Genomic DNA, 26,547 nt, shown 5'->3' on the forward strand with positions numbered 1-26,547 from the left:
TTAGAGCAAGGGAAATACCACGGGAAATGGTGTAGTTGGATCGACCTCCGTCGTATTGGCAGATTCCATTCCACAAACATTCCGTGCAAACTCGATTATGGCAAATTGCATTCCGTAGCAGATCCCTTAAAGCATTGACACTAACATTTACCTAAAAACGGGATTTTGTTTACTCTAGCATATCCCGCAGCAAGTCCTCTTCCTTCGGCACCCTTCACGCCTGCTCCTCCAGCCACATAATTCCCCTGTAAATGACCGGTCACTTTCTTACCGACACGACTTCAATAAATTCCAAGAAGACGTATGTTCAGGACTTCCTTGATCTTCCAAATCCGATGACTTGATTTTCTGCAAATAATAATGACCCCGCCAACTTTTAGTGTAAAGGGACTGTCCAACCAAATGATTGAATGCTGGAAGGCCTCTTGGACTGCGTCGCATTGGTCGTATTCAGTGAATTCGCCCACAACTGCGACCATCAGACCGTCTGTCTCCAATTTGTCACTTTTATTTAAATGTACTGCAATACGCATATTTCGCGAACAATTGAGCTGCAATATCAATCATAGGCTTGTCTACAGGTGTAACCTTCTGTTGTATCAGAGACATAAGGTTCTGTTCTACCAAAGACTGAGGCATTTTAAAAAAGTCTCCATCGTAAGAGAGGATCTACAAAGTCTTCAGAACAGTACTTTGGGTAATTCTAAAGTTGTTCTTTCTCTTTCCGAGTGTTTGCTAATAATCTAAGATGCGGAAAAACAGTTACCACATCAGGCGATAAACCAAATTCTTTAAACTTCTCAACCAAAGTTTCAAGTTGCCTCAAGTTATTGTCGTCGGCCTTAACATCAAGTCATAAGACCACCTCATCATTCCACACATGTATGTGGAAAATGCTTTGATTTCCAATTTTAGAAACAAACTTGCCAAGAGAGAACTGTGCCAATTCGTTTTCATTTTTCAAATCTCCAGCGCACTACATTGAACATGGTATATTACATCAATGAGACATATTTCTGGTACTAATTCATTCCCGGGCGTTTGGGGTGTGTCCAATAGTCGTTGTACAACATGCTCTTGGGCTTCGAAGGCAGAGTTAAAAGTAGAAGCTGCGTGGTTATTTTCGCAATAGAGTTGATTTATGGTGATCACATGTGCACTCGTAAGGTCAATTCCAAGAAACCGTTCAAATTTGCCGACAGCAACTGAGCAAACCATTCCATCGTTTAATACTGTCATCTCACAGTCTAAGTAGAGTAAAGACGTTACATTCAATTTGTTTTGGAGTAGCATCAATGTGAATTAGAGTGGTCATTGATGACTTAAGTAGTAATCCAATACTGCAGGTGACCTCTGCTCTAGTAGTTTTATTGTCGCCAGTAATGAGGATGTATTTCATTTCTGCTCGATTTTGAACAATACGCAGGAAATAAAAAACAAAGCGAATTAGGCTAAATATACACACCTTATTCTAAACCACAAAAACTCGCAAAAAATTTCAATCCAGAACAACAAATAATGATTAATTTTTAATTAATGCGTCTCATCTCAGTCTATTCTCATTTTCTCCGAGTCAGAGTCAATTTTTTCGATGGTCACACACATCCATCTTGCAAGTCAAACTCACTCATTAATATTTTTAAAATTAATTATCTTAATCACATTTTGGCTTAGGTGGTAACGTGCCTCTCTTAGTTATGTGACGTGCCAGGGCCATTTACTATCGTCTCATTTAGTGATAAAGGACTATCAGCGAGTTCGAAACGGAACACTTTGTGCGAGGATCTAGAATCTAGATTGTATGTATTTCCGACCCTAACTTTACCATTTTTTAATGTTTTTAAATTTTCGATCATTTAAAATATTTACAAGATAATATTCTTGCTCATTAATGAAAAGAATATTCGGTACAAAACCAAGAATTACTCAAAAAATTGGCTGGTGATTTAAAGAATACAGGAACATCAGTATCCCTTCGTAAATTACTTCTACACTACGCAATGAAGGTATCAATAAACTAAGTCCCCGTCGTGTTCCGTTATTAAAGAATATACACATTTTTGCACAAATTAAATATGCCGAATATCTTTTAAAACAAAGAAAATGAATTCATAAACAATATTTTATGGTTGGATGAATCAAAATACAACTTTTCGGACGGAACTACACCCCTTCAATTTAGCGTAAATCCAATCAGGCGTATAAACCAAAATGCACCATACCCACCATAAAGCACAAGGGATAAAGTATCATGCTGTGTGGCTGTTTTTCATCAAGAGGCGTCGGTTAATTATTTGTAATAGATGGAATTATGAATTTGCTCAAATATTGCAAAATCCTAGAAGAATGCCTGTTTCGTTTAGTCCCTGAATTAAATTTAACATAACAATGGACATTCCATCATGACAACGACCCAAAACATAAGTCAAAAATCACTGTTGAATGGTTACTAAGGAATAAAATAATGTCAATCACCAGACCTCAATCCAATCGAACATTTATAGAAAATTGTAAAAATGAAAGTTGGTTTGAGAAAAATGAAAAACATTCACGAATTGAAAACAATTTGTCACCGGCTGGATAATGCCCTGGGTTGGATAATGCCCCCTCAACGTTATTTTAAAAAAATAAATGGTACATATGTAGTAGTTGGCGGCCACTTTTTAGCGAATTTTAAAAAAACTATATTTTTTTTGGTGAATAATTACCTTTTTTAAATAATATTACTATAAAAAAATTAGAAGATCTTTTGTTGAATAACCCTTCCAGCAGTCTGATATGAGAATGGTGCCTTCTTCTACATTCTCAAGAATAGCCTTCGTAAGGGTCTTCATTGTTCTGTCAGGTATTGCTTCTAAGAAGCATTGGTTCGTTTCTCTGCAGATTCCGCCGAAAACCCATTGCTCAGGCAACATTCTGCCTCTGTTGTATTTCCTTTTTGAAAAATGACTTTCGTCAATTTCCACAATCATTCCTTCACCGCCTATTATATTATAAATTTACGCACGCACACCTATTTTGGATCTCTGACGAGATGACGAGACGAGATTTTTAGTTAAAAAAAATATATAATTAAAAATAATACAATATAAAAATAATAAAATCCCACGCTACTTTAATTTAAATGAGAAGTGAGGTCAATCTATTCAATCTACCCACAAATATGTCAGAAGCAATCAATTTCATGCAATCCAGAGGAATCATCCCAAAAAAAAGTGTGTCGCAACGGACACCAAATGACTTTAAACATTGGCAGCTCTCCGGCTTGGAATTGCTACAGAAGGGGCTGTCGAAGTAAATCGAGTCTAAAAACTGGTATTTATATCATTAAAACTCAACAGGAACGTGGTTAGCAGGAACCAAAGTACCATTCGAAGATATAATCCGGTTTGTCTACCTGTGGGCAAAAAATATATCTTCTATGGAGATATGCATGGAAAATCTTGGTTGGGCTTCACATACAACCGTGGACTGGTCAATGTACATGCGTGAAATTTGCATGCTATCATTGACATCTCGTCAGAGATCCAAAATAGGTGTGCGTAAATTTATAATATAATAGGCGGTGAAGGAATGATTGTGGAAATTGACGAAAGTCATTTTTCAAAAAGGAAATACAACAGAGGCAGAATGTTGCCTGAGCAATGGGTTTTCGGCGGAATCTGCAGAGAAACGAACCAATGCTTCTTAGAAGCAATACCTGACAGAACAATGAAGACCCTTACGAAGGCTATTCTTGAGAATGTAGAAGAAGGCACCATTCTCATATCAGACTGCTGGAAGGGTTATTCAACAAAAGATCTTCTAATTTTTTTATAGTAATATTATTTAAAAAAGGTAATTATTCACCAAAAAAAATATAGTTTTTTTAAAATTCGCTAAAAAGTGGCCGCCAACTACTACATATGTACCAAATAAATATTTTTTCAAATTAATTTTGATTAGATTTTTTGATTTTCTTAATTATTTTAGTAATTTATTAAGGTTTTTTTTCAATTAATCTAGCGTGAAAATTTGTTTTGGTATCTAAGTTTTCCAATTTGAAAAAATAATAAGTATAATCGATTAAATCTATATTTCAGAAATGGTTTTACTCAACCTTACCAAGATGAACTTGAAGTAATCAAAAATATTCAAATAGATGTTTTTTATATTGACCGATTTCAGAAATCTGAAAAGAAAAGATACAGAAAATTAGCAGAACAGTTAATTTTCGAGGAGGAAGGGATAGTATACTTAAAATACAAAAACCAGAGGTTACGCTTTTTTCCCAAAGAAGAAAAGGAACTTAAACTAAAAACTATCGAGGTGATCGTTACATAATTATTATAGATTAAACATATGAGGACACATTTTGGAAGAGATAAGTTGCTTTCGATATTGAGAAAGGAAATTTATGCAGTAACCCGAGATGAAATTACTGCTGTGATCTCAAAATGCGTTCACTGTCAGGTGCATATGTATTAAATTATTTTTAGACAAAAAAGTTGATGGCGACTAAGCCAACAATCACTCCTATTATTGCAAGAGGGCCTAAAGATCGCTATATTGCAGATTTAGTGGATTTAAGAAGGTATGCTAGCCTTAATAGCGATAATGGATGGGTATTTTTTGTATAAATTGTAGTTGGTTGTGGTTATAGACTCATTTTCTAAATTCGCAGTTGTAAAACTTGCCAGGCGGAAATCAGCGGAGGAAATTACTAGAAAATTAAAGAACATTTTTTACATGATTGGTCCCCCATTTATTTTACAGACGGATAATGGGAAAGAATTTAAGAACAAATGTATGGAAACAATGTGTAATGATCTGAAAATCATACACATAAGTGGACGCCGTAAAGCACCATGGATTCAGGGTCAAGTAGAAAGGCAAGTTATTTGTAACGAGGACGATTGAGACATGATATTGATGCGAATCCAAATAACCGAAAATACCCCCTATACGATCAGATTGATTCCACTATATATGAAATATCGGAGGTTGATAAAGACAAATGCGTACTTAAAGATCTTAATGACGAATCATGCAAATATGTACACAAAAGTCGTATAAAAAAAATATAACTCTTATAAAAAAATTTTTATATAATAAAAATTCATGAATTTTTAATATTTGTTTTTAAATGGTAGACCTAAAAAATTGTATAATTATAATAAAATACGTTATTGATTCGGAAAAATTGGTGATGCCGGTTTTTGCCGACTCTTTGAAAAATTCTTTCAATCAAAAAATGGATAAAAATTGAATAAATCGAATTAATTCCATTATCAAGTTATTTTTAATTAATTATCAGGTTATTTTCGTTTGATTTAAAAAAAATTTTAAGGGGGTATTATCCAACCCAGGGCATTATCCAGCCTGTGACACAATTTGCTATGAAGAATAGGAAAATATTACTCTATTTGAATGTCAGAAGCTTATTTATTCTTACAGAAAAAAGATTGAAGGCATTACTACTAGCAAAAGGGAATTATTATTATTATTATTATTTAAAGACCAAACACGGGCAAGCCAGTTAATTATAGTTATTCCCGTGATCGCCGATCCAAACGAGGGAGATCCTTCTGAAAGGTTCAATCCTTCCCGCAAGATCGGCCTGAGACGACGATGTCCCAGGGTCTGCAATTAAATATTAATTTGATTTCGTTCCATGACTATTTTTACAAAAAAATCGCTAATTATTACACCACTACGCTCCTCATCCGGGAACGACCTTCCGAGAAAGACCACGAATTACTCTAGAAACCCTTCTGCATCAAGACCTAACTTTGATTTGAAAAGCGTTGAAATCTTGAGCAGCTGAGGGAATTATCGAGGAACAAAGGGACTTGAAGCGATTAACAAAACGCATCCAGGAGAGGGTGGCACAAGCGAAATAACTTTACTAACGTTATTTTGCGGTGTGCTTATTCATAATAAATAATAATTATTGCAGTATAAATAACTCAAGTTAGTATAGTTTTTTCCTAAAGATTGTAGCTATCTCGCTTGTTATTTTCCCATAGATAACTTTACTAACGTTATTTCAGCTCAGATGCTGATAAGCAAACAGAGCCAAAACATATAGAGAAATTAACACGCACAAAAAATGTTCAGCAAATTAATTCTAAAACAACACTCTGCCACTTCACTTTGCACTCAAGACCCTGGATTATTTGATCTCGTCACCAGACAGATCTATCTAAACAATAGAGTGCTGAAGCGAATCTAAATACAAAGCAATACTTATTGACAGATTTTTATTAATTTTACTGCTTTTCAACTTTTTTATTGAAATCACCCATTATGTAAATTGCAACACTTTCAGTTCTACTTCCCCCACTTTAAACTTAACGAAATCTCGGAATATTCGTCTGCCTGCCGTGCTTGGTGCTCACTTGATTTTCCCGCGAGTCTTTCAGTCCGAAGGGCTGGGACGAAATCTTTGGCGTAAATAGTTTATGCAAACTTTTTTCAAAGTCAGATCAACTTTAGCTGGCTTTACTAAACTGCACATGTCAAGTTCATACTGGAGACTGGCCTAAAGCACTCTCTATTTCCAGCAAGAGATTACTACTGATTTGTATCTGCATACGCATGGGCGTAAACTGAAAATTGTTGCTTACATGAATATTTTAAAGTTAAAAGAACGAAATTTGATTCACTGCCAAAGCTTTAATGGTTTAATAAATCCCAAGATAATCCAAGAATAGAAGCATCATATGCAGTAATTTCAATTTATATCTAAAACAAATAAGTCTCAATGATTATCGAAAAAAACAAGGCTCCACATTATACTGGAGAAAAGATAATTAAACCAGCGGCTCTTGAAATAGCTCGAATTTTGACTATCTAATGATTCAATTTCTGTAGAATTTGAAAATTGTCATGTGATGAACTGGGGCAATTAAATAAACGAATCAATAAAAATAAATGTATGATAAGTATTCTGGACAAGTTAACCGACATTTCTATCGTCTGTCAGATTATATCCTCTGTCAGATTATACGTTTACATTGTTGATCATGTGATATTATTGATGGGTTTTTATTTTGTTTGGAGACGGATGGACACACTCGTGGATCTTTAATATTTTTGACAATTTTATAAAGACGAATAAAATGCAATGGGATAAAATTGGATTTATATTTACTTATGGGGCACCTGCGATGGACAAATATGCACTTTTTTCAAACATGTTATTTTTATATAATAAATAATCAAACATGTTCCAACCTGCCACTAACGAGGCCAAAAATTGTACGCTAATAGCAAAAAATGTTTATTTTATTTAAGATGGTCCCCAATCTAAAAAAGGTTGAAAACCGCTGATGTAACGGGTAATTATAAAATTTGTAAAAATATAAATATTCAATTAATTAATTATTTTTAGAATTAGATTTTATAACCACGTTTTCCTGATAATTTGTTTTGTTGGATTTTTTATCGCATATATGGCATGTTCATTCGACGAATGAATCATCTGAATATGCAACATTATTTTCTTGATTGCAACTCTCATTATATATATTTTGAGATACTTATCAAGATACACTTTCGAGGTTTCAAAAAATCTAGAGTCCCTATTTTATCTAAATGGTCCCTGTCAGATTTTACAATCCGACAATGGGACAGAATTCAAAAATAATGACATTCGGGTACTTTGCGAGAAGTTCAAAATTCAACATATCCACGACAGACCTAATAACCCTAGATCACAGGTTATCTTATGGAATACATTATTTTGTAGGGTATAGTCGAACGCTTTAATCAGACAATTACGAGATCACTATCGAAGTTGAAGTTCCTTAGTGAAAATAAATGGGTCTCCATTATTGAATATTCTGTGTATTGCTACAATACAACGATCCATTCATTTTCGAATGAGACCCCATTCAAGCGTTATCGAGGAATTATAGGAACAAATCTGTTACCGATCATGGAATCTGTAGAAAGTGGCATATTTTAAGTAACCTGAAGAATCGTCAGCAGAAACATCTTTTAATTTCGAAATACATCCGATCGGTGGTGATGATCAAGACATTTATTTCTAGAACAATAGATCTTGAAATCATCAGACTAGAAACAATCATTATCCTTCCAACGGACTTCACTGACCATGTCAATATTTAAGTGACGCATTTCAGATGTAACAATATCTAATTTACCAATACTAATTTTCTTACATTCCACGTTGCAATATTAAGATGATGATACTAGAAAAAGGATTAAAGTTTTTAACTATCCGGACAGGAGGATTTGTGAACGATGATAGCAAAAGAGAAAAGCGCCACATTTGATCTTTTTCTAAATGTAGAAAAACCAAAATAGTGGGAACTCATTATCTGGAAAATAAGAGTTATCTTCAATAACAAAAAAATAGAATGTGCTGGAAACAATATCTTTATTGGTATTCTGATAACTATAAATGGTGGTTGTGTCTCGGAAATCAATAGACGGATAGCCATGTGCAGAAATACGGTGATAAAGCTAAATAGGATCTGGAATAGCAAGGATTCTGTCTTAAGACAAAGATAAAATTTGTCAACGCGATTGTGTTCCCAGTCTTTCTCTATGTCAGCGGTTCTCAACCTGAAACCAATTCTACATAAAACGTTAAATATAGTTATTAAAACTATCAACGAAATTAATTAAAACAGCAAGTATGATCGTCTTTTTAGAAAATTTTGCTATGAGGCTAAAGAAGCATGTCCGTCTTGTGCTTAACACTGAGGTTATACTTTCCAATTTTATTTTATAGGTGGGATGGTTATCAAATGGAAATGCATTAGAACGATTTTTAATATTATTTGACACAATCGTAAATTTTCCAACTTCGAGGGTGACAAAAATTTAGCAGATTTAATTGTATCGAAAAAGAAAGAAATTGTTTATTTGACGTTGATTTTTGGAAAATTTAATGAAATTTCATTAGAACTTCAGGGAAAGTATGTGACATTAATGGAACGAAATAGCATAATTGCTACTTTATTTTCCGACACCATACTGTGTTGAATATGGATTTAGATCGAATCTTTGGTCAAAAAACATCAGTCACAGGGGTCCCATTGGTATTTAATTGTTATTTATTATAGATTTATGCTAAAATACTAACTTAACATCGAGTTTTTTCATTGAGTTTTGTTTGATTTGATTATTAATAATGAATTCATTTTAGATAGTTAGTTAACTAATTTTACTTAGTATTGTCTATTGTATATAAAAATATTACTTAGTATTGTCTGTTGTATATAAAATTTTTTAAGGGGGTCGATTAAATATTAGGAGGGTCAAAAAAAATCAAGGGATCGACGAATAAAAAAGGTTGAGAACCCCTGCTCTATGTGATGAATTGTGGGCATTGTCCAAAGCAGTAGAGTGGATTTATTCGAATTATGATTTATTCTTTTGAAAGTAAATTGGTACGACAAAGTATCAGATGACAAAGTTCTCTCAAAATTAAACTATCATTGTCGCTCGTGACGAAAATATGGAAAAAAATTATCATACCTGGGACACGTACTTCGGTGGGATGGTATAGAAAAGATAATCTTCTTATCTATGTTTACATGAAAGAGAAAGCCAAGAAAGCCAAAATTAAATTGGATATCACAAGCCGTTAAATAGCCGTACATCATTTTTTGGAGATTGTAGAGCTGGTTAAAGACAGGAATTCGTGGATTAATAAAATTCCAAATGGCCGGAATCGGCTGAATATGGCCTAGATTAACCTAACTTATATCAGATTATGTTGCAGAACAGGCGGTAACTTTTTTGGGGGTTGTCCACAAAATTTTGATTCATCTGACAGAATGCATTGTTCCATGGCCTGGTAGACAGGTGCAGTTTGATCCGTTTTTATGAGGTAGCAAATAGCCTTCAACGACCGTATCAACACATTCAAGGAGATATAATTATCATTCATTTACTTATATTTCATTAAACTTCCAATATCTTTTTCTGTTCATTGGTTTTTGTATTGAATAATTGAGTTAAGTAGTCCTTAAACATTTTCATATACCAGATTAAAAATTTTAAGGCAAAGCTATGGGCTGTTGATTTAAAATGACGCATTCCTTAAAATTGATACATTAAGTGTAAATTGATAAATTAAAAGTACCCGAAGGTTTAAAAATCACACTAAAACTTTTAAGGTCAAAATATTTGGCTTATTTTGTGATGTCACAAAATATTAATGATTTTCATTTTAATAATGTACCAATTAATTTTGAATGATAAATTATAATTAATATGATAAATCTTAATATATATTAACTCTGAGAATTCCTAGAATATTATTCGTTATCGGACGCTTGTATGGAAAAAACTGCAGATTCGAATATGTATCATCAAACTATTGCACACGGAATGTTTGTCGTAAGTTTAATACTAACTTTATCTCCTACTTAGATCCCTAATCAAAAACACGCCCTAATTTCTTCTTCGCTGATAAAAGCACTCAATCTAAGAAGAAAATACATCACATTGTCTTCTCAAAAGTACAGTTTTGCCACAGAAAATTTCCTTTGCAAAAATAATTACATTGACCAAATCTATGAGCAGCGGGTTGAAAATAATACACGAATACTGCCGCTAAGTACAGATTTTCATTAAATTGTAAGATACTTCAGATCTTCATTTAAAAATGAAAAATGGGATTATCGGTATCTTCGACAAAAACTCGAAGAATATTTTTGACTTTATTTCGTACAAGGAATTTGTATCTGATCTCGAATACATTCAGTCTCTCGTCGAAAACGGAACACTGTATCAAATAAATTAGAAATTTGTTTTTCAGTAAAACCTACTGTCACAAACGATTTCAGTATCTCCAATCCAAGTACTCACTTCACGTCTTGATGAACGATTCTATCGAATCTCTAGAAAGCAAGGGTACTAGTCACAGAGACCTCTACAACATCAGAAAGGCTTATATATGTTTATTATTTCATTATTCAGGTGGACACCCATATACACTGTGCGTCTGCTATGAATCAAAAACATTTACTTAACTTTATAAAGAGGAAAATTACCTCGTGTCCTGATATGAAAGTATATCTCGATTCGAATGGGAAAGTTTCTACTCTCCAAGATATCTTTGACGAACTCAACCTGACTGCTTATGATTTAAACATCGACCTTCTTGACATGCGAGCCGTAGTCTGCTATATTCAGTTTTAGGATAAAACTTTTCATCGTTTTGATAAATTTTCAAAAAAATATAATCCAATAGGGAAGAGCAAACTGCGTGAAATATTCTTAAAATATAACAACTACAACAAAGGAAAATTATTTGCTGACCTGATTAAAGTATGTTTTGGTAATTTTTATTAAAAACACAGGAGGTTATATGTTACTTGGAGGAAGAAAAATACCAATTGGCGGAATTTCGTCTTTCTATTTACGGAAAATCATATGACGAGTGGGATATTTTGGCAAGGTGGTTCCTTCATAATAAAATGGAGTCCAAAAATGTACGCTGGATGATCCAAATTCCAAGAATATAGTTTTTAAAATTTTAATTTTTTCTAGCGACGCTCTCCGGTCTTCGAACATTCTGGATAACTTTGGTCAAATGATTAATAATATTTTTATGCCGCTGTTTGAAGTCACTTTAAATCCTGACAGTCATCCAGAACTACACCAGGTCATTCATTTGGTGAATTTCAAATCATTTTATATAATTTGTAGATCAGTGGATTTGACTCTGTAGACGACGAAGCCAAAACTGTTTTTGACTTTTTGGCCAATTCTACAGTAACTCCAGAGGAGTATAATTCCTTTAAAAATCCAGCATATATGTACTACCTCTTCTTTATGTACTCCAATATTTCTACTCTCAATTCTCTTCGAAAAAATTTAAATCTTTCAACTTTTAACTTTCGGCCACATTGTGGTGAATCTGGAAACCCTTTGAACCTTTGCACAAGTTTTTTATTAGCCGAAAATATTTCTCATGGCCTTTTATTAAACAAGGTTTTCCGCTATAATATGTTGATAGGTCCCTGTTGTTAAATATCTTTTTTATTTGTCACAGATTGGGATAGCAATGTCCCCAATGAGCAACAATGCTTTAGTCAAAAAATATAGCAATCATCCATTCAGAAAGTTTTTTGACGAGGGAATGTGTGTCTCACTATCTACAGATGATCCACTCATGCTTCATCTTACTAAGGTAGGTCTCAAAATGTACATTATTCAAGGATTCTCTCATGGAAGAATACAGTGTAGCCTCTCAAGTGTGGAAACTGAGTCTTGTTGATTTGTGCGAAATAGCTCTTAATAGCATTATATATTGTGGTTTTTCGGATCAGGTATCTGTAGTTGTAGAATCTGTTAGCTCAAACGTGAGTGGGGAGTAACGGTTTGCTCAGATGGGACAATCAATAGTAAAATTGAATTGACAAGCGTACCTACTACTCGTATACACTACAGACATTCTTGTCTAAAGGACGAATTAGACATATTAAATATTCAGTCAGATAAGTCAAATAATCTAGACTAATCATTTTTAACTTACTAATCTTAATAATAAAATAATTTGTTGTCTATGTGTGGACAACAACCTAAAATTAGTAAAACACAGTTAATTGTGAAAATCCTTTTCCCTTATAATTAGTCAATAATGGGGCAAGTCAAAAATGATAAAGTCCTCCAAGAATCTTCCAACTAAAAATCTAACATATCAAGAATATCCTCGATGATGTCCTTAAAACTTTTCCGCCAAGAAAATTTAAAGAATATTTTCTGCATTTTGGTTAAAATGAACACCAACTATGTCCTCAATTCACATGATGAGGTCCTTAAACATGTCTTTTTGCGTCTGCGACTGAAGCAGGCACAGCGGCAACGAAACAGGAGATTCACAAAACAAATAAATACGGATCTTTATTGGAAAGATTCTTCTTTGAACCTGTGTCTGTGGAAACTTCAGGCACACTAGCAGCATCGACACTACGTTTCCTCACCGAGAGAGACCGCCATCTCGGAAAAACTGTAAACAACCTCCGCGAGCTCAATCGGCTTTTTGAGCGTGTCTCAATAAGTGCTTTTAGAGGAACTCTTTCTCAATTCTCTCTACGGCTAGTAGATGATTGTTTTTGGTTTCTTGTTTTGCTGATTAAAAAAGTTATTTCAATTAATCCAATTTAACATTATCGACCAGTGATTGAGATGTAATTAGTTAAAAAATCATAGAATAGAATGTTGTTTATTGATCAGAGAAAAACAGAAACCGAAAAAAAACAAGGAAAGATTGCTAACGAGGAGATTAAACGAAACATCATAGTGTCTCTTTAATCCGTATTCCCACTTATTGTCGATGTCGACAACCTTTCTCCAAGACCATCCAGATCGTGGGCACAGAAGATTCTTACGAGCTTTCTAGCCTTGCGTCAACTTGTACTCCATAAGCCAGATTCAATGCGAAACGTCTTGTTTTTTCCAACTGTTCGACAAGGTAGCCACTCTTCCATGGTATATTAATAGACGTGTAGCCTTCAAATTTCACTTTCATTGCTTCCTTCAGCTTACTCTCATTAATGTCAGACTTCGCTGAGGATAGGAGGAGCCTCAGCTCCGGTGCCCGTTTCGCAAGCGAGCGGGCATTCGTGATCGTTAGTACGATCAATCCTTTCGCCGTCGGTGACTGACCTCCCGAGGAAGCGCCGCCACCTTGGCTAAAGGAGGCGTATCAATGGTTGCCTTTCCAGACATTTCGAGGGTTTGCCCCTCTATCAAGTCCAGAGTTTCACTTGACTTTGGCTTCCTTTTGGTCGTTCTTGTTGCGGCGCCCATTTTCACATTGCTCACTTTCTGTGGAATACAGATCAGATCTGTTTGCATGCCAAATTCGACAGTCATCGGCAATCCACTGAACTCAGCGTTCGTCTGTACACCAACATCAGAGACATTCGGAACAGTTCGTTTCTTAAAAAATCATAAATCTCTGTAAATGGCAGGGGGTTTATCTCCCTTCGTCGTTTCAAGTGTTTCCGGAGAATGATGAGCATTACATAAACGCAGAAGAGAAAGGCACATCAAGCCAGAAGAATACCTAAGGAAACCAGTTTGCTCGGTCAGAAACTGTGTTGGCTCAAAAATCCAACACATAGAAAAGCTGAAGACCTTCCTTGGGGTTGTCTGGATTACCTAATTATTTTTTTTAATTAACTTTGGGCCCATTATTATTTGCCCTTTCCGTGGATTTTATTGCCCGTAAGAATTTGTCGCCTCTGAATATTTGGTATTTGGATGATTGTACTATTGGTGGTCCGCCCGATATTTTGATAAAGGACTTGGAATCTCTAATCCCAGCTTTGTCATCCATTGGTCTCGAAATTAATTCTCTCAAATTTGAAATCGTAAATGTTAACATCGATCGTGTTAGTTTTCAAAACATTTTTTCTCAGTTTCGAGGCCTTTTGCCCGATCTGAGACATACTTCCACTGCTGATCTCGAAATCTTGGGTGCTCCGATCTACGACCAATCCGCCATCCGTATTCTTAATACCAAGAGGAATGCCCTTTCTTCCCTTTGTGATAAACTTGCAGATATTGATCCCCACCCTGCTTATTTCATTCTCAAAAATTATCTTCTGATCCCGAAAATCAATTATGTCCTAAGGAGTTCCCGCTGCTTTTCTATTCATATTGCCTTGGATTCTTTCGACGCTCTGGTGCGTTCTTCCGCTGAGAAGATTTTTAATGTCAAGTTTGATGACGTTGGTTGGTGTCAGGCCAAACTTCCTGTATCCTTTGGCGGTCTGGGGCTTCGCTCCGCGCTCGACCTTTCTCTTCCCGCTTTCCTTTCATCTTCTTCAGGATTGTATCTTCTTGTCCACAAGATTCTTGTAAAATCACCCGAATCAACTTTGGACTCTGATATCAATTCTGCACTTTTACTTTGGAAGGAAAAGGATTTCGTCTTACCGTCGGAACGATCTCTCCAACGTGAATGGGACAAAATTATTTGTGAATATTACGTTGACTCGTTGGAGCGTCTCTCGGACCAGCACAGACTAGCTTGCTTCCGTGCCAGTCGCCAACCGTATTCTGGCTCCTGGCTTAACTGCTTTCCCACGACCCATTTGGATACCGGTGTGGATCAACGATGGACACATACGGGCTCCATGCCCTTTCCTGCAAGAAAAGCGCAGGTCGCATACCTCGTCATTCGGCTCTTAACAAGATCATTCTCCAAGCCCTCGAAAAGGCAGGGTATCCTTCTGTCCTTGAGCCCATTGGTCTTGACCGTGGTGATGGAAAAAGGCCTGATGGCTCGACGTTGTTCGCTTTCGACACTGGTAAACCACTAGCTTGGGATGCCACGTGTGTTGATTCCTTCTCTAAGTCTGCCATCAACGAATCCGCCTCTTTGCCCGGGTCCCGTGCTAATAGGGCTGAATATACAAAATCCGAAAAATACCAGGGCTTGTTAGACGGCTTTTGGTTTTGGCCAATTGTTGTTGAGACTTCGTGCGTCTTTGGCACAAAGACAGTTGATCATCTGAAGAAACTTGGCCACCTCTGTTCATTACGCTCCAAGGATCCTAGGGAATTTACATTCCTAATCCAAAGGATCCTGTTGGCCTTTGTGCGTGGGAACAGCTGTTCCATCCGGCTTGCTGGCCGATTAATTTCTGATTAATTTAACTTTCCGTCCAAAAAAAAAATTGATATTCACTGTTGGCGATTTTGGATTAAATAAAAAACGACCTTGGACAGAGTGTGCAATTAACAGATTTTGAAGAATACTTTAACTGTTATAATTCGCACAATCATTAACACAATTGACCACCAATTGACAGCGCAATTAGAAGAATTTTCGTAGAAATATAAACTATCTATTTAAGTTTTTCGTAAACATACAATTTATTTTCAAGCAAATATTCGGTTGAATTTTCAAATTCCTTAGACTTCTCTGAAATGCCGAATCATCTTTTAAAGTTAAAGATGGGCGTTCTAGTGATTTTATTAAGAAAACTTGCGCGACCTCAATTATGCAACGGAACGAGGTTAGTTATAAAAATTTGATTGTTAACTTAATAGAAGCGACGATATTAACAGGTAAGTATAGATGTGAGGATATTTATATCCCAAGAATTCCTATTATTTCTGATGAATTACCGTTTAAATTTAAAAGACTGCAATTTCCGTTAAAAATAAGTTTCGCGATGACAATAAACAAGGCCCAGGTACAGTCATTAAAGGTGATCGGCTTAATTTTAGAGAGCGAATTCTTTTCACATGGACAGCTGTATGCGGGATGCTCAAGGGTAGGACAAGAGAAAATTTATACATATATGTCCAGGAAGGGCGGACTAAAACGGAAACCATATTAAGACGAAATATTCTAATATGCATTTTTCACTGGGCAATCAAACTTATTTCCTAAAAAACGTAGTAAAATAGTACAGTAAACTCTTTTAAATCCGCCATTTTTGATTCCTGACCGAAACGTGGCAGAATCAAAAGGGTTTTGTCGATTTTTTAAATTATTTTCTAATTAACATATGAAAATTTTTTTTATCTAAAAAGTCAGCCATTTTAGTTTTTAATTTATATTTTCTCTGTTTCTGACCAATATTTTCCAACGTGTTTAAAGCTTCCATGTCTATTACATTATGTTTAAAATACTTTAATAACGTTTCCAATGAGCGAAAAGAATCTAAAATATTCACAATTTCATTTTTGGCGGTCTCAATTACATTTTCATCAATAGCCTTATCACGAGAAACTTTTTCGAGATTCTCAGATGTATCTCTTGAAGCATTTCGATTAATTCTTCATTTTTACTGTTGTCGTATTCAATAAAATTCTCCTCAGTCAATTGGTGGTTTATTTGTAATCTCTGTATAAGAGCATCAAATTTTATGTAATTCGAATTCTTATTTGTAATCTACAGGCCCTAAAACTCCACCACCGCGCCCTCGTATAAATTGTGTCGGGACTAAGGAGGAGCACCGAGCAAAGATGAGGACCCTCCTCAGAGAAGCCGGGATCACCTGATTAATTAGTTCTATTTTTTGGACGGTGATCCTGGTTTTAATAATAGTAAATTCGTTTTTGGAGACGCTGTGAAAATTCTTGAAATTCTGGTGTCAGGCAGATTCGGATTATTATTGATGAATGTAAAAATTCGGATCTTTTCATTAATGGATAAGCTGGTGAAACTTCGAGCCATAAAACAGAAAAAATAAAATCACACCAAAAAATTAAAAATAAATACAATTCAAACGACAAAAAATTAATTTTTTGTCAATAATGGGTGGATTCGATAATTTGTATTTTTATTTCAAAAATAAGGGATTCTAAAGAGTTTATCTAAGAACTACTTATCCAATAGAACATTTGAGTAATTTCACTTTGTCCTGATTTATTAAACTATGGCAATACATCCAGCTAATTTTACATAACTTGTTTCTATCAGAATAAAAGAATAAAATTAACCAAGAAATTAATTAAAACAAGTGAACTAAAAAGATTTCGGAATATTTCCAATCCTGACAGAATTATTGTCATAAACAGAAGATGGTTTCAACCGTGTCTTCAGAGCAATCGCCTCTGGAAACAAAGTGTGATAACTCACAATAGGAATAAAATGCGCCTCAATTGAACGACCTACAATTGCAAACACATCCAACCTCCATAGAACCTTCCATGAAGTGCCTTAACAACGAAGAAGCAATACTGACCGACGGGCACTTTAGATAAACATTTCCCTTTTCCAACTCAATAAACATATGAATGCAGCCCCCGAACTTGTCACATTCCTCAATAATGTCATCTCTCACGTCATCTGCCCAATTCGGCTGTGTCTCCCTATTACCTAATAAGACATTCGTAACTTGGAATAGTCAAATACTCCGGCAAGCATTAGACAAGGAGTATCAGGAGTAGCCGACGATGACTGATTTTTCATTCTCAGCACATTTTTGGCCCCCTCAGGCAAAGTCATTCCAGTTCCTTTAAAAAATTATAAAATATCAAACCTTCAGCTAATTTATTCATTAGTTGAAGCTTCCCTACTGCTCCCAACTCCACTCCTCCACGGTCTGACTGGTCGAGGTCAAGTCGATTATCATTAGTCTCGTTGACAAAACTCATTCTCAATTTAACTCCAGCCAAATCATATCCATTCAACTGGTCAAATGCTCTTCTCCCATCTTCCCCATTCGCAAACTAAAAATGACCAATCAAACCAACCGTAACATATCCGTATCCCAACGATTTGCCCGTATAGTGATCCTTTACTATTTTCAAGTCATTTACACGTCCATATTTGCAAAAAACAGTATCCAACATTTCTTCTGTCACACTGGGGTGGATTGAGGACATGTAAAGCTTCATTGGGCCCACATTAAAATGAGTGAACGTAGTTACGCCCAAGTTGGATGCTATTCGATTCTTCTCGGCCTGGGAATATTGTACAACAACAGGACGGCCACACAAACGCTGCCCCGCCATTTTAACAGCGTTATCAGCGCCCTCAATAGACTTGAACTCAACATAAGCAACTCCTTTAGACCTTCTTGTCTTGCTATCCGTAATCAACCGAACGTCACGAACCTAAAATGATTTTTTAATCAAAAAATACTTTTCCAGCTTCAAAAAAGAAATCCTCAATGTCTCTTTCCCTTACACGAGGTCCTAACTGCATACAAAATACTGTCCGACAATCTCGTTCCTCAGGAGTGGGTTCCGGAGATGGAGTCCGTCTAAATTCTCAAAAATATGAACCAACTTTTTACGAGATGATTTTTTTGAAGAATGTCTACGTTCGCGGGAACGATGCCTTCTACGATGTCGATCAGAACGTTTATCTGAACCATCTGACTTTCGAGGAGATTTATCTCGGGATTTCGTTGGAGGTGGCTCTCTGTGTGTTAGTAATATATCCGTATACATAATCTCCTCTTCTTGTTTGCCGCCCTAAAATAGGTTATTTTAGATAATAAAATAGTTTTCTTCAAGCCACTACAATATATTTATCAATAACGATGATTTACCATACAAGAACAAGTTGAGAGAGTTCTAGGATATTTGTATGTTGTATTTAAAATAGTTAAATGTATTTATATTTTTACCATTCTGTATGAGTCTTCAAGCATTGCATCAACATCAAAGTCGTCATCCATATTCAACAATATGTACCACAAGGAATTGTATAGCGTTATTATTAAAAATATAATTTAAAATTAATACAAATACTAATTTTTTAAAACGTTATAAAAAGTGTTAAAAGATTAATCGAAGGGAGGGCCAAATTGTTCCCCCGGATAACGGCGATCGAGAACCGCTGGAGAAGCGAGTCCACCTCCCGAGGATCGTGAGTTCGCATGGAGATTTTTTCCCCGAGCTTTAGGAGGAATTTTTCCGTCTTTGGACCAAGAGCACCCGACGTCTTCACCGCTATCGGCATCACGAAAAACTCATTCGAAAGGGCAGAATATTTGAATAGTTTTAAATTTTCAGCCTTCTTAGCAACAGATTTAGCCTCCAGAGCACACGAAGTTGGATGTGAAGCAGAAAATGTATCCCAGTAGGTTGCGTCCCATACGAGGCTTTTTCGGCCCTCAAAAGGGAAAAGGGTCATCCCGTAAGGACGTTTCCCGTCACTGCGGTCAAGACCCGGTGGTTCGAAAACCGATTTAAAATTAATTGATTTATCAAAAATAAAATTTACAATTTCTTAGTTTAATATGGTTAAAATAATAAATAAACTTTCATTGAATACATATCGAATAATATTTTGAATGTCCAAGTTCTATAAGTCCTGCATGAAAATGTAGAATATAGATGTCTCGAATAAAGCCTACATTTAATCAGTTATAATCAAGAAAACTTTTTAGGGCAGATCGCCGAAGACAGACATGCCACAAAAGTTGACAACCCTAATTTGCAAATAAGACGAATATTAGATGGAAGAGAAGAACTGGGAGTGTGAGTTGACCTTCCAGGGAAGTCAGCTTTCTTACTAAAATAAGATAAAAAGATATGTCTGGACGTGACCGGACAACAGTTTGACGATCCGTCAGGCCTGTGGCCCTCTCTTCGACTAAAAGAATAATTAACACTTTGTCATTTATCTTAATTTTTATTCTGCACAATGTGATGTTTATAAACCTCAAAGAACATCGTTCTTACTATTACAGAAGGAACTGAGTGCAGGGGAGGACTGGGTTAAATCCGCTCTTTCCCATCTGTTAGGAAGAGCTTCCAGGAATGGGTGGCCTACCCTGCATTAGTGCTTCAATCGACGCTTTAGCTCGAACCTATCGTTGAATGTACTGAAGAAGCTAGGCAAAACCCCTCCTCCTGGCTTGCGGGGGAGGACTGGTGCTGTGGTTACGCCGTCAGAATGCCCTTTCGTGTTCTGAACAGCACGAGCACCAGAGTTGCGAGTTATCGCTACTCTTGCAGGTTAAAGAGATATTTAGTAGGCATATTCCTGCGAATCGTGTTGTCTCCCTTGCGGACCGCAGAGTGACCTGAAAGATACTTCGGTGGCAACTCAGGAGTGATGTTATGAGTTGCATCAATCGTACATATTTTACACGATCGTGCGTAAGGCTTTTACACAATCCGCAAGAAAGGCCGAGCTGGAAGCGCTGACTGGGCACATTTATAATGTGAGCAATGGGGTCAAGGGCAATACTCTCACCTTGGTGCGTATAGTACTTTGTCGGAAACGAGCTGTGAAATGGGAACTCGACGAGTTGAGGCACTTCAGAGAGTGAGGGGCTGATTCTTGTTTATCAGAAGAAGCTCTCAATTCATGAGTCTCGGTGTCAGCGCATGGAAGAGAACAACCTGTTTGAGTTTAATCACAGGCTGTTATATTGGCGACTGGACGGATAGACGAGGGAGGGTACTCAGCAAAAGACGGAAACTCACCAGTGTTGATGTGGGTGAATGTGAAGAAAGCATATGACTCGGATGACCATGCCTATTTCGTTGAGTGTCTGCGAAGACTCAAGTTGCCTTCCTGGTTTATCAAATTTGTTGCAACTGTGATAGACAGGTGGAACGTGCATCTGCACTACAACAAATGCGATATAGGCGAGGATATAAACTAGAGAGGGGAATACTACAGGGCGAAAGTACGTCTCCGCTGCTGTTTTTCTTCTGCCTAGATCCGCTGAGTAGAGTCCTCACTTCTCAATTCGAACAAATGTTGATCGAATATGATAGAAGGTGTTTTAGCACCAACCATCTCATGTTTATAGACGACATTAAACTGTTCGCTCGGTCTTCGGAGATCCTCCACTTGATGGGCAAAGCCTTAGAAGGGTCTGGAGTTCAACTACAACAAGTCGGCAACTAACACTCCTGTATGTGTTGACCTAGTCAACGTCTTGGGAGGGCAGCAACAGTATAAGTATTTTGGCGTGGTTGAGAGGCCAGCCTTATTAATCACCCCTTAAACAAGAAAGTGTGTAGTAGAGGATGTGCTTAGTAGGGCAGCAATGTTATGCAAAACTCGCTTCAGTGCAGGGAATTTATTTCATGCCTTGAACGAGTACGCGATTTTATTGCTAAATTACTACATTGGCCTGATCGAATTTAAGCCAAAGAGTACTCCGAGAGAATCACGTCCACATGTTGGCAATCAATAATGAAAGATTATACTTGTCTCGCGAGCAGCTAGGACGTGAACTGAGTAACATTGTACACTTAAGTGGGCGAATTCTTACTAATTTAACGACACCTTTTGGAGTGGATCGAGTGTATCCTAAAGGAAGGCTGCCATCCTTGTACACATTTTGGAACTATAAAAGTATGGTCTGGATGCTACTCAAGTTAATATGAAGGAGTTGATCAAACTTAAAAGGGAATTGCTAATAAAAAAATATCAACTTAAAGTCCTTTACAAGACTCTCTTTAGTAGCCTGGAAAATCCACACATTGACGTATCGTTGTCATCAACGTGGCTGAAATACTGGAATGACCGTTGACCATTTAGCCACAAAGTGCGGGAGTATAGTTTACCATGATTACACATGGAGGCATAACGAGGTGGTGAGGTCCCTCTATCTTCTGCTCTGCAATAAGCATGGCTTGAGGCGGTCCAGAAAGTTGCGAACCCATCGAATTCAATCGGTGTGTGAGAACTTGCGGGTGTGCATTAAGGTGGATACCCCCATACGCACCTCGATTGTTGTCCAGCACACCAAACCCGATATTGTGGTGTACAATAAAGTTGTCGAAAAGAAGAAAGTAGTGAACTTTCATGTTCTTTTAACTACAAAAAATCTAAAAATGGAAAGTTTGAAAGAACATCGACTACAATAAATGATCAAATTGAAATTTTGAACAAGTTCGTAGATAGAAGATGACAATCCCGAATTTATTATCAAACCTTTGATGAAAATCATTTGACAAAAAGCTAAATCCTACTATGCATAATTTCTTCCCTAGTTGGATTATCTCTACATTTTAATGTAAAAATCCTGACATATTAATTTATAAAAAAATTGATTAATTAATTTTAATTTTGTCAATATATTTTTTGTACGCATGTCGGACTCTGATGTGGATATCGTTGATCCATGGACTGTCAAAACCAAAGGAAAAAATGGGATTGACTATCAAAGGCTGATTGGTTTTTTCATCAATATAACAATCCTTCCAGAAAAATTTGGCTCCAACCAGATCACTCAAGAATTACTATCAAAATTCGAACGGACAACAAACAAGAACGTGCATTTTCTGCTTCGTCGTGGAATATTTTTTTCACATCGGTTTATATGTAAATTTTTAAAATTTAGGGACTTAGACGTCCTTTTGGATCATTACTCAAGCGGAAAACAATTTTATTTATACACAGGAAGAGGACCTTCTTCAGAATGTCTCCACATTGGCCACATAATTCCTTTTATTTTCACAAAGTTAAATTTTTTAATCAACTCAGATGGCTACAAGAAGTATTTGATGTCCCGCTCGTTATACAGCTCACTGATGATGAAAAATTCCTTTGGAGGGATCTGTCTATTGAAGAACTCGAGAAAGTGACCATATCCAATGTTAAGGACATCATTGCGGTGGGATTTGATCCTCGAAAAACTTTCATCTTCTCTGATTGGGATTATCGAGGGTTGACATTCGGGGCTCATCTTCGATAGAAAATCAATGGCTTTCAATCAAACTATTTCTCAAGTTGCAAAATTGACGACATTTAATCAAGCACGAGCCATTTTTGGCTTTACTGAGTCAGATAATATAGGAAAGATTGGTTTTCCAGCCGTCCAGGCTGCTCCTGCTTTTGTTTATAGTTTTCCACGGATTTTTCCTTCAGCAAATCTTAATGAGACAATGTGTCTTATTCCATGTGCTATTGATCAGGAAAGTTGACCTAATTATGTTTAGGATCCCTTTTTTCGAATGACGAGAGATGTTGCTCCTAGAATTAAACATCCAAAACCGGCACTAATTCATTCCCGATTCCTCCCCTCGTTACAGGGGATTGATAGTAAAATGAGTGCGAGTGATCCCAATTCGTCTATTTTTGTGAATGACTCGCCTAAGACTATTCGCAAGAAAGTTGAAATTATGGGATTTCATCGCAGATTATGAAGTATGCCTTTTCTGGTGGATGGTCTACTGTGGAGGAGCATAGGAAATTCGGAGGGAATTGTGAAGTGGACGTTTCATTGGCCTATCTCAGTCTGTTCATGGAGGACGATGCTAAGTTTGAAGATATTCGTTCTGTTGTTTTGTAAGGGATAATATAAATAGAGATATGCGTCTGGAGATATGCTCACTGGGGAACTTAAACAGATCTTGTGTGACACGCTTATTCCATTTATGGAGGACTATCAACGGAGACGACAGGAGGTGACAGACTTGGATGTCGATATGTTCATGTCAATTAGGAGCATCCCTATATGATTCATTTTTAATTTCTTTATTTGTTTTTGTTAAACTAAATAAAGCCGAGGGTGAAACCATGCCAGCTGATCATAGACAAACATTAGTTAATTATTGTTAATTATCTTTTTGAGGCGTTTAAATTGTACCTTTCTCACTTTTCCTTTACTATCTTTAACATTTACAAAATTGTTGGACAATTAGTGACAGCATCTCCGTAAAGATGCTCAAACCTTTGCAGATGTAGTGAAGGATTAATTCCATTGTCCTTCTGAAAAAATATTATTTTAAACATAACATGAATTAATTAAGTACGTTGTCCGCTGGAGGTTAATCTCCTCCTTTTAGAAGAGGAAGTAACCAACACCACTCATTGATCCTCTGTCTCCAAGTTAGTTATGAATCTTTTCCCCTCATTCTCCATATTATCATCATATAAGACTGAGTTCCGTTTTTGATAGCCAACTTTTCAAGTCCTTCTGAATATAAACCTTCTAAGTACAGTAGACTATTCATTTAACGAAAATGAAAATTGAGCATTCGTTAAATGAATTTAACGAAAAATTCGCAGACGACAGGTGCACAGACAGGAAACTCAATCATAATTTCACTTTTATTATCTTTAATTGTAAGGTGATTTAAATTTAATACCTTTTTCGTTAGTGGATTCTTCAAGTATTTTTTCATCTATCTTCGCACAATTATTTAATGCCTTGTTAAAGCAATTTTTGATAGTGTCCACTGTGACTTCGTTCCAAGCCTCAATAATTAAAGGTAGAGCATTCACTAATTTGAATTTGGTAAGTTCATCTGTATATGACAATGTTCCTATATTTGTTCCATACTCAATTTCTAGTCATTCCTTTTTTATACAACGATTTAAATGAATGCACAATCCCTTGATCAATTGGTTGAATCTTAGATGTTGTCTTTGGAGGAAGAAAATACAATTCGATATTACTGAATTCGCCATCAAAATAGTGAACTGGCGCATTATCTAAAAGAAGCAAAATCTTTCTATTTTCCGCACTCATTTTGGAATTTAACCGTTGGAGTACATTTGAAAAAACAGGGGAGTTTCATCGCAGTTGTAAAAATTTTTCGATCCATATTTTTTTAACATGGCTGCAAAGCGTTCATATGAATCTATAAGCAAAACGGGATCCACTAATTGTTCTTCTCCAGAAATCGTGAGTGTTTTTATTTTATACTCTTCCTTAAAGCGTGAAATCCATGGGTAAGATGCTTTGAAATTTTCAATATAAAATCGTTGAGCAATTTTGAGTGCAATTTCGCGTACCATTTCATTAGTTATGGTGTGATTATAGAAACGTTTGTTCTGAATCCATGCATATAGTGGTTTATATATCTTATCAGTACAACTTTTAAATGTAATATTCTTTTTTTGTTTGTGACGCCTTGATCCATACAATTGCATTTTCTTCAACGTTAATTTGATCACTCCAATAGGCATATTAAACCGCTGAGCCAAATTTTCTTGAGTAACAGCAGGATTATTCTTCTTGAAATCAATAACTTCCAGTTTTTGTTGAATTTAATAAGTTTTTCTTTTTTTCTTCATATTGGTCACCCTTGCACACATGGTTTACTACAAAGAAATAGCGAGGAAAAATTATTTTAAAATTTTATCAAAAATTTTAATTTTCGTTATTTAAATATTCGTTAAATATATTTAAATATTCACTAATACAAAGAAAAAAAATTTTATTTTTGAATTTATCTAAAGAAAAACGTAAAAAAATATTTTGACTTTCGTAAAATGAATATTTTCGTTAAATTTTTTTTCGTTAAATGGATAGTCTACTGTAATTATAAATTGAATTCACTATCTCTAATTTTAAATTCACATTTTGATCGATGCACTTCTATCTTTTTATTCATTCTTCTATAATAAAGAGAATTCAAGTCTACTCGAGGAACATCAAATGTGTGATTACCTTTTGTAAAATAATAAAACTTTACTATATTTTTCAGGCTGTCCTTACCGCCTGGCTCTGTTGATTCAGGAATATTATACATAATTATCCTCACATTGGTTTGTTTTTGTGTATTTTTTGAGTAATAATTTTCAATTCTTCTGTGTTTGTTTAAACTATAACAAGCTAATGGAGTCGATTAGTATTTTGCAGATACAGTGTCAGTCAATAAGAATGAAATTTTCACCTTACTTTTTTATTCAGAACTTTCTAACTGTCGAAATATCCACGTCTTTCCCTTCAATGATTGATTTCAGTAAGTGGTACTCTGTATCATCCTTAACACAAATAATCGTATTAATTATCGCAACTGCTAATTTTGAAAATCAGAATTCGCCAGTGGCCGCACCGCGGATAGCAAGTGAGTTACCTCGCAAGATTGCTATCGATACCTTCTGGTACAGCCAACTGGTTCCGCGGGAGTCATTTGTTTTCTTTCCAATGGCATCCCGATCAACGAAAGAATCCTCATATCCTCGGGTCCAATCACTCCGCTCGTCCACACGGCGATTGGGATGAAGTGGTACGCGTCAGGAAGCGACGCGTACTTCCTCCGTTTGTTTTCCTCGGCCTCGGCATCGACATTTTATTTTGAAGGAAAAAATTTCAAGTAAAATTTGTTCTATTAATTTGAAATGTGAAGTATATTTTACATAACTACTTAAATTCTATACTACTATCTAACTATTGTTGAAAA

At 35.9% G+C, this 26,547-nt stretch overlaps 1 protein-coding gene across 1 annotated transcript; it reads right to left on the reverse strand.

Annotated features, from left to right (window-relative positions):
- Positions 1-17,458: 17,458 nt before the first annotated feature.
- LOC115230540 (RNA-binding protein 39-like) lies at positions 17,459-19,121 on the reverse strand. Its single transcript, XM_029800694.1, has 5 exons — positions 19,071-19,121; positions 18,646-18,915; positions 18,256-18,552; positions 17,976-18,165; positions 17,459-17,547 (listed from the first exon to the last, which is right to left on the reverse strand). The coding sequence occupies exons 1-5, from the start codon at positions 19,119-19,121 to the stop codon at positions 17,459-17,461; spliced, it is 897 nt and encodes a 298-aa protein (XP_029656554.1).
- Positions 19,122-26,547: the final 7,426 nt, after the last annotated feature.

This window comes from Octopus sinensis, unplaced genomic scaffold (assembly GCF_006345805.1).
Source record: "Octopus sinensis unplaced genomic scaffold, ASM634580v1 Contig15734, whole genome shotgun sequence".
Taxonomy (NCBI): domain Eukaryota; kingdom Metazoa; phylum Mollusca; class Cephalopoda; order Octopoda; family Octopodidae; genus Octopus; species Octopus sinensis.

Bases quoted from the DNA above. Each gene is read 5' to 3' on its own strand.
- LOC115230540 (XM_029800694.1), bottom strand. From the start codon at position 19,121: ATGGATGACGACTTTGATGTTGATGCAATGCTTGAAGACTCATACAGA. The intron at 18,916-19,070 runs GTAAAAATATAA...AACCTATTTTAG, and splicing joins TTGAAGACTCATACAGAATG to GGCGGCAAACAAGAAGAGGA. The intron at 18,553-18,645 runs GTATGCAGTTAG...AAATCATTTTAG, and splicing joins AGATTGTCGGACAGTATTTT to GTTCGTGACGTTCGGTTGAT.